Source organism: Nomascus leucogenys, chromosome 10 (genome assembly GCF_006542625.1).
Source record: "Nomascus leucogenys isolate Asia chromosome 10, Asia_NLE_v1, whole genome shotgun sequence".
Classification (NCBI taxonomy): Eukaryota; Metazoa; Chordata; class Mammalia; order Primates; family Hylobatidae; genus Nomascus; species Nomascus leucogenys.
The window spans coordinates 57,816,750-57,829,950 of record NC_044390.1 but is presented as its reverse complement, the minus strand read 5'-3'; the positions used below and the strand labels follow the sequence as shown (position 1 = coordinate 57,829,950).

The window sequence follows — 13,201 nt, the reverse complement described above, 5'->3', positions numbered from 1 at the left end:
TTTAGTAGACACGGGGTTTCACCATGTTGGCCAGGCTGGTGATCCTGACCTCAATTGATCCACCCACCTTGGCCTCCCAAAGTGCTGAGATTACAGGTGTGAGCCACCACGCCGGGCCTACTCCTAGATCTAAGCTGCCATCCTGTCTCCACTTGGATGATATCAGCAGCCCCCACACTGGCCTCCTTCCGGTCTCCCATCCCCTCAGTGGCCGGAGGGAACCTGTTCAAATGTGAGTTGGGTCAGGTTCCTCTTCTGTTCTGAACCTGTGTGGCGTGCCCTCACTCAGAAGGTGAGTCAGCTCAATGCCCCAGGTTGCCCTGTGTTCACCCCTCTGTCAGGGCCTTTGTCAGTCCTTCTGCCTGGAGCACCTTCCCCCTAGGGATCCACGAGACACTGCCTTACCTCCTCAGTGGTGGCCTCCCCATCCACCTAAAGTGTAAGCTGCTGGGTCCTCCCCTGCTTGGACGAGTCTCTGGCACGTTGAAGGGGTGCACTAAATATCTGCCAAATGGGCCGGGTGTGGTGGCTTATGCCTGTAATACCAGCATTTTGGGAGACCAAGGTGAGAGGACTGCTTGAGCCCAGGAGTTTGAGACCAGCCTGGGCAACCTGATGAAACCCCATCTCTATAAAAAATATAAAAAACTAGGCTGGGCATGGTGGCTCACGCCTGTAATCCAGCACTTTGGGAGGTTGAGGCAGGTGGATCACTTGAGGTCAGGAGTTTGAGACCAGAGGTCAGGAGTTCGAGACCAGCCTGGCCAACATGGTGAAACCCCGTCTCTACCCAAAATATAAAAAATTAGCTGGGTGTGGTGGTGGGCACCTATAATCCCAGCTACTTGGGAGGCTGAGGCAGGAGAATCGCTTGAACCCAGGAGGCAGAGGTAGCAATGAGCCAAGATTGCACCACTGCACTTCAGCCTGGGTGACAGAGGGAAACTGTCAAAAAAAAAAAAAGCTGAGTGTGGTGGTGTGTGCCTGTAGTCCCAGCTACTGGGGAGGCTGAGGTGGAAGGATCACTTGAGCCTGGGAGGTCAAGGCTGTGGTGACTTGTGATCATGTCACTGTCACTGCACTGCAGCCTGGGCAACAGAGCAAGACTGTCTCAAAAAAAAAAAAAAAAAAAAAAAACCCAAAACCCCAAAAAACCCTGTGGAACGAATGAATGGAAGAGTGAATGAAGATCTGGGCGGTGACAGCAGCTCCTCTAGTTTGGGGTAGGGAGGGAGATCTCCGGTTCCACCCTGTCCCGCCTGTCTGCGCCCGCCCCGTCCCTTCCTTACCCTTGGCAATCTTGATGTCCAGGGCTGTGCGGATCAGAGCCATGAGGGTGGAATTGAAGTGGACGGTGTTGTCATCTGCGACGGGCAGGTCCATCCGCAGAAGCCGCTACAGAAAACCCAAGGCAAGCGCAGTCATTCCCAGGCATCCCTCCTGGGTCTCCGGTGAGCCACGCCCGCCCCTACCCAGGGAGTCCCAGGAAGAACTCTGAAGGCTGTGGCGGCTGAGGTGTCCCTTACTTAGGTTACCTGTCCCAGTACTCGGTTTCTCTTGGTGGCCCGCAGGGAGGGCACAAAAGGCTCTCTTGTACTTCCGGTCCCCTGCCCTCTCCTTTTTTCCCCCACCTGCTTGACCTGAGAGCCGGCATTTCCAGGGTTAGCCTCAATCCTTGTCCCACCCCCGCCCTGCCCCAGAGTTCTTCTGGACGGCCCCGTTTCGGTCTGACCCCAAAGAAAAAGAGCACAAGCTGGATTTGAGCAGTGCGTGCAACAGCCAAGGCTGAGGGGGCCAGGACCACAGCCGCTGGTGGGGGGCGCCGCCGGCTCCCCACACCCAACCCCCGGCTTGGCCCAGACCAGGACAGAGCAGATGGGCACAGACCACATCATTCCTCTGAGAAGCAGCAGGCAGGCAGCCCCCCACTGATGGGGCAGGCCCCTCGCAGGCATGCAGCGAGGCTGTGACACAGAACAGCACAGACAGGGGCACATGCAGACGGAATCTCGAGACTCATTCATAGCTCCGTGGGAAGTGTATCTCAGGGGCATGTCCGGATCTTGGCTCTCTGTGCAATGGCAGGGGGAAGGGGTGAGGGGCATTCCTTTCCAGCCCAGGGAAGAAAAGATTCCCCATGTCCCAGGCAGGGGCTCTGTCCACCATGCTTGGTGGCATGGGAGAGGATGCTGGGCTGGTGTGCACCAGCCCAGGCTGAGGTGGCACAGAGAAGGGGGGTGAGGGCGACTTGGGTGGGGATTCAGACACACGTGGGCAGGAAACACAGAGTTGAAGATGGGGAGGGGTATGGTAAATCCAGAGCAGGACACTGGAGGGGACACTGGGGGCAGGGTGGGGAAGGAGGTGGGAAATAGAGAAACACACAGACTGGGCCACTGTGCACAGTTGTGCAGGTTGTACACTGCACAAAGGGCTCCCGTCTTGGAAATGATAGATTTATGTACTTATTTATTAATTAAAATATTTTTTATTTTTGTAGAGATGGGGTCTTGCTATGTTGCCCAGGCTAGTCTTGAACTGGGCTCAAGTGATCCTCCCATCTCAGCCTCCCAAAGCACTAGGATTACAGGCATGAGCCACCACGCCCAGCCCCCGATTTGTGTATTAAATATAACAGCTTCCCAGCTGATCGAAAAAAAGTGTCTTGTTCTCACCACATTGGTGGATTGCAACAATTTTCCAACAGACATGTTCTGTGGAAAGGGTGCCTTTTTCAAATTTGCACAAAGTTGTCTTATGGACCCATGGTGGTCCTGCACAAAGACCAGGAGAGGAAGGGCTCGCCCTCCCTCTCTTGCACATGCGCACACATTCATCTAAGCAGAGCCTGAGAGAAGCGACTTGAGGAAAACTGTGGGGGGCGGGGCGGGGGGCGCAGAGCGACAGGTGCCAGGAGAGGCTCATTGTCTGAGATGCTAGTGGGACAACCTTGTCCCCGGCTTTGATTGAGAAACGAGGGGAGACATATAGGTTAGGTGAGGAGGGGTGCACAGAGGAAGGAAAGGAATGAGGTGGGGAGGCGGCAACACGGGGCGGGTACAAATGGCGTTGATGGAATAGGGACGCAGGGAAGATCAAGGTGGATGGAGAATAGGATGATGGGGTAATATTTTTTGGGTGGGGAGAATCTTTAAAGGTCATCCCTGAACTTCTTGTGGATGAATGGAGGGAACAGAGCATCTGTCCTTGGGCACCAAGGGAGATTCCAGGACAGGGATCTGGAGGGGTGGCCCGGCCCAGCCGCTTGGCGGCAGGACGCTCGCTCTCTCAGCCAGCATGCACCACCCCCCGTCGGCCATGGTGCCTGCCCGCCCCAGGCCCCGCCAAGGCAGCGTGCATGGCCTGCATCAGTGTGCCACCGTCCAGGGGTCCAGCTGCGGCCGCCTGCCCACTCTGGAACAATGGAGAGGCATGTTGGGGTGTCTTGGGGGGATTAGGGACGGGGGCTGGGGACGAAACTCCAGGGGAGGGAAGGGAGGGGAAGAGAGGTTCCTGGTGCTCCTTGGAAGGTCTCGAATCCCCAAGGCCCTAGGTCAGAGATCAGCTTCAGGTGTGCGTGGCAGGGGCGGGGACCTGGGGACTCGAGGCACAAAAGATGGGACTGGGACCTCGCCTGCTTTCGGGGGCTAAAGCCCCTCTCTGCAAGGCGCCTGCCCCAGCCTGGGCATGGGGGCTGCTCTGGGTGGGCAGAAGTGGGAAGCGTGGGTTTTGACTCCCTGAAGAAGGGTGTTTGTTTCCAATTTGGTACCTGGGAGACCAGGTGCAAGGGGACCTGGGCGCTCCCCTCCCCCTCCCCCCAGCGTGTCGGCCATAATGGAGTCTCAAAACACGAAGACACTCATCAGAAAGGACGGACACAGTGTGCTGCTTAGAATCAAGGGATGGTCATGATCAGTTTACTCGAGAAAAGAAAAAAAAGAATCAAAAACAAAAAAGAAGAGAAACGTTGGAAAAAGAGAGTCGGCCGGGTGTTTCTGGTCAGCACTAAAAAAAAGAAGAAGAAGAAAAAAAAACCCCAGTGCCTGGACGTCGGTGGTCGGCAAGGGTAGTCTACCTTGTAAGCCACTCTGGCCGGACACTTCTTCCCCAGACCCAGGGGCGGAGACATGTGTCTCAGCATCTGATACATGTCCAGGTAAGGCATGCGGCCCCTGGCAGCACCGAAAATGAAAAAAACAAAAAGAAAAACAAAAAAAACAAAACGGGAATGGGAACAGAGAACCAAAGGAAGAGGGGTGGGGAGGAACAGAAGAAAGAAAAAAGAAATCCACACGAGCCGAAAAAATAGAGAGAGAAAGATGCAGAGAATGATAAAATAGATATTTCAAATCAATGGAAAAGAGGAGGAAAAAAATGGAAGAAAAGGTCATTAAAAAAAGATTACTTCACTGCTCGGGAGCAGGGAGAGAGAGAGAAAAGAGAAAAGTCAGATTCAGCGTGGGCTCTGAGCTACAGTTCTGGAGGGTTGCGGAGGGGAGGGGGGAATTCTCACTTTGGAAGACGTAGAGCCATGCTTTTGTTCATTGCCTTTTTTTTTTTTTTTTTTTTTTTTTTTTTAAAGAGACAGGGTCTCTCTCTGTCGCCTGGGTTGGAGTGCAGTGGTGTGATCATAGCTCACTGCAGCCTCCACCTCCTGGGCTCAAGCAATCCTTCTGCCTCAGCCTCCCAAATAGCTGGGACTACAGGCATGCGCCACAATGCCTGGCTCATTTTTTATAGAGAAGGGGGGTTCTTGCTATGTTGCCCAGGCTGGTCTCAAACTCCTGGGCACAAGCGATCCTCCTGCTTTGGCCTCCCAAAGTGCTGGGATTACAGGCATGAGCCGCTGCGCCCGGCCATCACTGTCATTTCTACAGTTGGGTCACGTTGTCTGGTTTGGCTGAGGCTGGTCTCTGAGGGGGCCTAAGTGGGGAGCAGGGGCCAGTGCCAGGGAGGGGAGGAGGGCTAGGGGCTTTGGGAGGTGAGGGGTGGAGGGGGAGAGAGTGGAGGTGATGGTTGGGGGAGAAATGCAAAGTTACAATCCCCCAGGGGATGTGTCTGATTTGGGGTGCCGTGGAGACCCCAGGATGGGCAGCTTCAGCTAAGAGCAAGCAAAGATGGCTGAAGGCTGCAGGGAAGGAGGAAATAATGTTCCATGCTTTATCGAGTCTGCATGACTGCATTCTGTTGGCTAAGAGAGTTTTCTAGTTTAATGCAAGAAAGAGAGATGGCTCTGTTTTTTTAGAGAGAAAGATATATATATATATATATGAAATATATATATTGAAGAACCCCAAGCCACACTCATTCCATGGATGCTAGCAGGTTTTAGTGGAAGTCAAACCTTGCAAGCAACCCTATGAGGACATTTCTTGCCTAAGCCGAGAGGGGGAGATATTACTCGTAATAAACTGTACATATCCTTATAATGAATCCGACCACTGAAAGGAGAAGAAAGGGGGTTAGTGCAGGCAATGGGTTCACACGGGCTCCCTGGGCACACGGTGAGGTCATGATGCCCGAGGCTGGGGTCTCCCTGGCTTGGAGGAGTGGGAGAGACATGGGACAAGTGAAGGTCCCCAGTACATTCCCAGACACTGGGGAGACCTAGGGGTGTAGGATTTCAGTCGAGTTCTGGACTGCAGGGCACCTCCCCTGGGGCTCTCTCTGCATCTGCCTCCTCCACAGTCTACATGGGCTACAGGGGTGGGGGGGGCTTGTGGAATAGAGGCCTTGGGGACAGCATCCAACTGCTGTGACCTAAAATCAAAAGAGGAAGAGTTAGGAAGCAGCCAAAGCCCAGCCCCAGACCCACGGCTCTCCCCAGCCTCTCGGTCTCATGGAGGATTTGTTTGAAGCTATGAGAATAGCCAAGACCACCTCCTGCCCACCTTCCTCGTGGGGGCCTCCTCGCTGGTGCTGAGGCCAGAGGAAGATGGGGCTTAGGCTGCCGAGGGCCTCCCAGTAATGCTTCTTCAGGCCTCAAGCCCAGCCTGAACTAAATCCTCAGTTAGTGGCTGGTGGGCTCCAGGTATTCGGATAAAGCCTCTGAGTGTCCTTCAAGGCTTGGTGTTGGGTGGGCACTCAATACACGTGCACAAGGTGGAACCCACCCTCTGAGACCATTGCCCATCAGTGGAGAGGGACCCCTCTGGTGTCTACCCAGATGGGAGCGCCCACTCCCTTTGTGGCCACAAAGATGCAAGGGCCCCTGAGGCTCTGCGTCCTCCCCTGGCCTGTATGTCCTCTCACTCCAAGGTTCACGGGTCCCAGTGGGAGCTGAGTTCTGCTACTCTGATGTTGCTGCCAATCCTGTCTGCCAAGGGTAGGCCAGCCCTCCTCCCCACACTCTCAAGAGAACTGAGGCTGGGATGCTGTTGGTTTTCTCCCTGGAGCCTGGCTAATGCATCCTCACCATCTGGAGACTTCACAGTGAGAGACAGGAGAGACTCGTAGGAGGAGAGGGCTCTTCAGGACATCTCATGGTTGACGCCCTCCCTCATTTCCCAGAAAGTCCAGGGTTTGGGCAGGGTTGGCACCCTACGTGTTTAATCTGGGGTATGCAAGGGTAATGATTCTTATATCTTCTCTCCTGACTGAACCTGTGAGACCCCCCGCTAGGACCCCAGGAGCTCAGTGCTCCAGAGTCTGGGGCCTGACCTAGCCCATGTTCCAGTTCCAGGGAGAGGTGAGTATTGTGGCTGGAGGATTCGGGGTGACTTCTTACCAAGCTGCGGGGTCATACTCGGCCCAGACACGCACGTACTCATCCAGGTGGTGGGGGCCCAGGATGGAGGAGTCTCGGGTGAGGTACTCAAAGTTGTCCATGATGACGGCGACAAAGAGATTCAGCATCTGTGGGGACCCCGGGGACCAAGAGAGAGTGGGGGCAGAGACCGAGGGAATGAACGAGTGAGTGAGAAGGATACAGACAGACGGACAGACCCAAAGACATGTACACAGAGGCCCAGATGGAGAGAGGGATAGAGAGAAGATGGGGAAAGAAAATGAGACAGAGACAGAAAGAGATTGGGGAATGGAGAGGTGATCAAAAAGAATCCTCACACAAGGAGGTCCAGTGAGAGAGAGATCAAGTGGAGAGATGGGGAAGAGGAAGAGAGAGATGGAGAGAGAGAGATACAAAGAGACAAAGACTGGCTGGGCGCGGTGGATCACGCCTGTAATCCCAGCACTTTGGGAGGCTGAGGTGGGCGGATCACCTGAGGTCAGGAGTTTGAGACCAGCCTGGCCAACATGGTGAAACCCTGTCTCTACTAAAAATACAAAAATTAGCTGGGTGTGGTGGCATGTGCACCTGTAATCCCAGCTACTTGGGAGGTTGAAGCTGAAGAATCGGTTGAACCTGGGAGGTGGAGGCTGCAGTGAGCTGAGATCTCGCCACTGCACTTTAGCCTGGGCAACAGAGCGAGACTCCATTTCAAAGAAAAACAAAAAAAAGAGAGACAGACCAAGAATGATGGAAAGAAACAGAGTCAGTGAGAGGGAGGGGAGGCTTCTGAAACGGGGACCAACACCAAGAGAACCACCATGACCCCAAATCCTCCCACATCTGCCCCCAACAAGGCCAAAGTGGGGTATTTCTTCCCCCGCAATTTTTTTTTTTTTTTGGAGACAGGATCTCATTCTGTCGCCCTGGCTGGAGTGCAGTGGTGTGATCATGGCTCACTGCAGCCTAGACCTCCAGGGCTCAAGTGATCCTCCCACCTCAGCCTCCTGAGTAGCTGGGACTGCAGGTGCGCAGCACCACGTGTGCAGCTAATTCAATTTTTTTTTTTAAGAGATGGGTTTTGTGCTGTGCTGCCCAGGCTGGTCTTGTATTCCTGGGCTCAACTGACCCTCCCACCTCAGCCTCCCAAAGTGTTGGGATTACAGGCATCAGCCACTACGCCCAGCTGAAATATTCCACTGAGACTCAAATGGGGGAATTCTGTCCCCCCACTCCCAACCCCACCCCCACCCCCTGGGGGCACCTGGCAATGTCCGGAGACATTTTTGGTTGTCACAACAGAAGGAACAGGTGGCGTGTGCTGCTAGCATCTGGTGGGGGGAGGACAGGGATGCTGCCATACACTGCAGTGCACATCATGACCCCACCCCAAAGAATCAGCCACCCCCCAAATGTCAACAGTGCTGAGTTTGCTACGCTCAGGGTCACCTGATCCCAGGCTGGTTCAGAGAAGCCTTGGAGGGAACAAGCCTTCGACATAGCCACATTCCAGAGAAACCCACTCCCCTGAAAGGAAGCCAGGCTTAGGGAGCCAAGACGGCCCTCATGGTGTCCACAGACTCACCAGAAACGAGCAGAGGAAGATGAAGGAAACGAAGTAAAAATAAGCAAATTCATTGCCACACTCTCGAGTCAGGATGCCAGAGTTCTTATCACACGGTTTCCCGCTGAGGCAGGAAAGCATGATGTTGTGCCAAGCTTCCCCGGTGGCACTCCTGAGGACGGAGAAATCAGAGACTCGGGCACCCAGCCCTGACTGGGCACCAATGCCTCCCCAGGAGGTGGAGCACACACGTTAAGCACTTAGGCTCTGGAGCTGGCCAGGCAAGCCCCAGGTGGACCACCTCCTTTTACTGGGAGCTGAGAGAAGGGAATTCACGTTCTTGGCTGTGCACTGAAGTCCACAGAGAGCTTTGAAAAAATACCAGTGCCCGTGCCCCACCCCAGCAGACTTGGATGCAAATGGCCTAGGGTGTGATTCGAGGACACTGATATGTTTTTTTCTTTTCTTTTCCTTCTTTCTCTCTTTCTTTTCTTTTCCTTTCTTTTTTTCTCTCTCTCTTTTTCTTTTGACAGGGTCTTTCTCTGTTACCCAGGCTGGAGTGCAGTGGCACAATCACTGCTCACTGCAGCCTCAACTTCCCAGGCTCGGGTGATCCTCCCCCCTCGGCCTCCTGAGTAGCTGGGACTACAGGCACAAGCCACCACTCCTGGCTAATTTTTAAACTTTTTTTTTGTAGAGATGGGGTTTCACTGCATTGCTCAGGCTGGTCACTGGTATGCTTTAAAAGCTCCCCTCTTGGCTGAGCGTGCTAGCTCACGCCTGGAATCCCAGCACTTTGGGAGGCTGAGGTGGGTGGATCACGAGGTCAGGAGATTGAGACCATCCTGGCTAACATGGTGAAACCCCATCTCTACTAAAAATACAAAAAATTTGCTCGGCGTGGTGGCACTCGCCTGTAGTCTCAGCTACTCGGGAGGCTGAGGCAGGAGAATCACTTAAACCCAGGAGGTGGAGGTTGCAGTGAGCTGAGATCACGCCACTGCACTCCAGCCTGGGTGACAAAGAGGGAGATTCTGTCTCAAAAAAAAAAAAAGCTCCCTTCAGGCTGGGCGCAGTGGCTCATGCCTGTAATCCCAGCACTTTGGGAGGCTGAGGTGGGTGGATCACCTGAGGTCAGGAGTTCGAGAACGGCCTGACCAACATGGTGAAACCCCGTCTTTACCAAAAATACAAAAATTAGCTGGACGTGGTGACGGGCACCTATAATCTCAGCTACTCGGGAGGCTGAGGCAGGAAAATCGCTTGAACCTGGGAGGCAGAGGTTGTGCTGAGCCGAGATCGCACCACTGCACTCCAGCCTGGGTAACAAGACCGAAACTCTGTCTCAGAGAAAAAAAAAACAAAGCTCCCCTCCATGCAGGTGACAGTCATCTCATACTATATTCTCCCTAGATCACTCCGTTCTAGGTATGCTGGGCTCCTCACAGTCCTCAAACATGCCAGCCATACTCTTGCCTCAGGGCCTTTACACAGGCAGTCCCCTCGGCTTGGACTGCCCTTCCCCATATACCCACTGACTCCGTCCCTTGCCAATTTCTCTCAAATGTCACACTTTCAGAGAGGCATAACCTGCCGGCCTTCTATTCTTTTTTTGTTGTTAGATTAAAAACATTATTATTATTTATTATTTTTTACTGTGGCAAAATACACACAGCATGAAGTTTATCAACTTAACCATTTTGAAGTGTACAATTCAGTAGCATTAAATAAACTCACATTATTATGCAACTATCACCACTATCTGCCTCTATAACTTTTTTAAAAATTAAAAATGTATTTTTCTTTTTAGAGACAGAGTCTTGCTCTGTTGCCCAGGCTGGAGTGCAGTGGCACAATCGTAGCTTACTGTAGCATGGAACTCCTGGGCTCAAGCAATCCTCCCACCTCAGCCTCCCAAGTAGCTGGGACTACAGGTGTGTGGCACTATGCCCAGTTAATTAAAAACAATTTTTTTTGTACAGACGGGGTCTCACTATGTTGCCCAGGCTGGTCTCAAACTCCTGGGCTAAAGCTATCCTCCCACCTCGGCCTCCCAAAATGCTAGGATTACAGGCAGGAGTCACTGCACCTGGCCCTATTCCCTTTTATTCTTGAATTTTATCTTTTTCCAGCATCCTCTATAATTTGTTTCCTGATTATTCGTCTTCCCCATGGGGTTGTTAGCTTCCAAAGTGCTTAAAATGTCTCTTTTCTTTATTTCCTGGTGCATCCTCCTTTTCCAGCAGTGCCTGGCATGCTGTAGGTACTCAATAAACCTCCACTAGCGGAGCTTGCAGTGAGCTGAGATTGTGACACTGCACTCCAGCCTGGGCAACAGAGTGAGACTCCATCTAAAAAAAAAGGGCCGGGCACGGTGGCTCACGCCTGTAATCCCAGCACTTTGGGAGGCCGAGGCGGGTGGATCATGAGGTCAGGAGATCAAGACCATCCTGGCTAACATGGTGAAACCCCGTCTCTACTAAAAACACAAAAAAATTATCTGGGCGTGGTGGCGGGTGCCTGTAGTCCCAGCTACTCGGGAGGCTGAGGCAGGAGAATGGCGTGAACCCGGGAGGCGGAGTTTGCAGTGAGCCGAGATCACGCCACTGCACTCCAGCCTGGGCGACAGAGCGAGATTCTGTCTCAAAAAAAAAAAAACAACAAAAAAAAACGCGACACTGAACGAGTGAAGGAACTTTTGTGTGCAGCCAAGATGACGAACCAAAGAATCAAGCCTCATGGTCTGTAAGCCTGTTTTCTCATTTGTCGGATAGGGCTGCCAAGAATCCCTTCCTCACAGGGTGGTCAGGAAGATTCAGAGATAATGCCTGGAAAATGACCTTCATGACTATGTCCCAGGGCCCTCTGCTTCTGCCCTGCTAGGATTCCTGGGCCCCCAGACACCCATTTCCAGCCTCATGGGAAAAGAAGGATAAGAGCACATCCGGCCACCCCCACACCAGAAAAGAAGGAGGAGGGCACGCCCCCTATCGGAAGAGAAGGAGGGCACGTCCCCTACCGGAAGAGGAGAAGGGCACGCCCCCTACCGGAAAAGAAGGGTGAGGGCGTGCCCCTGCCAGAAGAGAAGGAGGAGGGCATATCTTCCATTGGAAGAGGAGGGTACATCTTCTATGGGAACAGAAGGATGAAGGCAGGCACCCCACCCCACGGAAACAGAATTATCAGAGCAGGCCCCCTTCTCACCGGAAGAGAAGCATGAGGGCCTGGAAGAAGGTCCGGAAGTTATTGTGCTCAGTGATTTGGAACTCATCTTCATCACTGTCCTCGTCCTCCACGTCGATGCCAATGTTACCAAAAACCTGCAGAATTGGAGGGTGATGACCAGGGGCTGCCATTCCTCCAGTGGCTTCTGGGAAACCCAGCTCAACCTCCATGGCTGCTTCTGTGGACCAGGCTCCTCTGACCCGCCCCTTTCTAAGGGTGGCTGCCCTCCTTGGGAGGCTCTGGGAACCTTAGGGGCACGGCACTCACCTGCATCCCAATGATGGCATAGATGAAGAAGAGCATGGCGATCAGCAGACAGACATAAGGCAGGGCCTGGTGGGAAAAAAGGCAATGAAGAAGAGTGCTGGGGGTCCCTCAGCTGCACTGTCTTCCTCCCTTGTCCCAGTGCTCTGCCCCACTGGGTTGGGTGGCCACACGCCATGCCAGAGTCCTGCCGGGGCTGGTGGGCATCTCTGAGGGCTCTAGGATGAGGCCCTTACAGCTCTGAAGACACACCAGGGGCAGGAAGTTTGACAAGAGCCCTGGAGATAACAGATTCTCTGCACAACTACATCACAGAGGCACTTCCAATCTGACTTCTACATTCAGCCAGAGCATGGGGGTCACCTGTCTTCTCAGCCCTGGGACAGCAGCAGGGACGAGGACTCACCTTGAAGGACTGCACAAAGGTCCAGAGAAGAATGCGGATGGTGTAACCCTGACGGAGAAGTTTGATGAGCCGGGCAGCTCGGAAGAGGCGGAGAAAGCTCAGGTTGATGAAGTTATTCTGGGGAGATGGAGGAAGAGGGGTGACCATCCACCCACCCCAAAGGGCTCAGAGCTGTCACCACTCACAGAGGCCCCTACATGAAGCCAACCAACAGGAAAAAAGCAAGCCAGACCCCAAATAAGGAGGGAGAGAGAAAGCACTATTAATGCAATGATGCGGAGGAAAAACTCGAAAAAGGAATAATGTTGGGAGAGAGAGGGTGGGAGGGAGGAAAAGGCATCAACTCAAAAGCATAAGCCCTCCCTGCCAGCCCCACCCACAATGGGGAAAAGGAAAGAAAAAGAAAGGAGGAAAAAGGAACGGGGATGGGGAAGAAATAACAAAAGAACAAGAAAAAGAAAATATATCCGAATCATCCAATCAGGAAAAAAATCGAGATGGTTTTTGTTTCTCCCAACAACCAAATGCACTGAGACGAAAGGACACAAGCCGGTCAAGTTGCAGAATCTATCACACGTGTACGATGCACAAACACCAGGGCGGGGGTGGGGGTGGAGGTCGCCAGCACGCTCAGGCCTGGTGGACATGTGCGGGTTCCGAGGGCATGTTACGCTCCGGGCCAGAAATGCATCTGTCACGGGACTCACTGGGCACCCTGCCCTGCCCTGCCCTGCCGAGCTGCCCACCCGCTCCTGCCCGCCCTGACCTCACCCCACGGCCAAGAGGAGCAGCGGCTCGAGCCAATTGGGAGAAGCGGAAGAGCATCTTTTCTTACCCCCTTGGCGAGCGGGAATGGGGAGGACGGGAGGGAGCTGGGACTGTTCGGCTGCAGGGTGAGTCCTCGCTGCCCGCTGAGTCGGAGAAGATGCATTTGGGGCCCTTTTCCCCCCTCTCAGGGATGGCTTCTCAGCTTCTGGGGCTGGGTGGAGTAGCACGGGACCAGGCCTGCAGGAAG

The 13,201-nt window shown here is 53.6% G+C and overlaps 1 protein-coding gene across 19 annotated transcripts in view; it reads right to left on the bottom strand.

The window, feature by feature from the left end:
• Positions 1-13,201, bottom strand: part of CACNA1A (calcium voltage-gated channel subunit alpha1 A) — a 299,183-nt gene that overhangs the window by 20,293 nt on the left and 265,689 nt on the right. For 12 of the 19 annotated variants that reach the window (XM_030820656.1, XM_030820652.1, XM_030820644.1 and 9 more), the window contains 7 exons: positions 12,187-12,303; positions 11,784-11,849; positions 11,496-11,611; positions 8,313-8,463; positions 6,728-6,855; positions 5,345-5,441; positions 1,290-1,395 (listed from right to left, as the gene is read on the bottom strand). In XM_030820656.1, coding sequence (XP_030676516.1) covers positions 1,290-1,395; positions 5,345-5,441; positions 6,728-6,855; positions 8,313-8,463; positions 11,496-11,611; positions 11,784-11,849; positions 12,187-12,303 — 781 coding nt within the window. Of the gene's footprint in view, positions 1-1,289; positions 1,396-4,075; positions 4,173-4,405; positions 4,410-5,344; positions 5,442-6,727; positions 6,856-8,312; positions 8,464-11,495; positions 11,612-11,783; positions 11,850-12,186; positions 12,304-13,201 lie in introns of all 19 variants that reach the window. The other 7 variants (XM_030820658.1, XM_030820641.1, XM_030820645.1 and 4 more) reach the window with 2 other exon arrangements.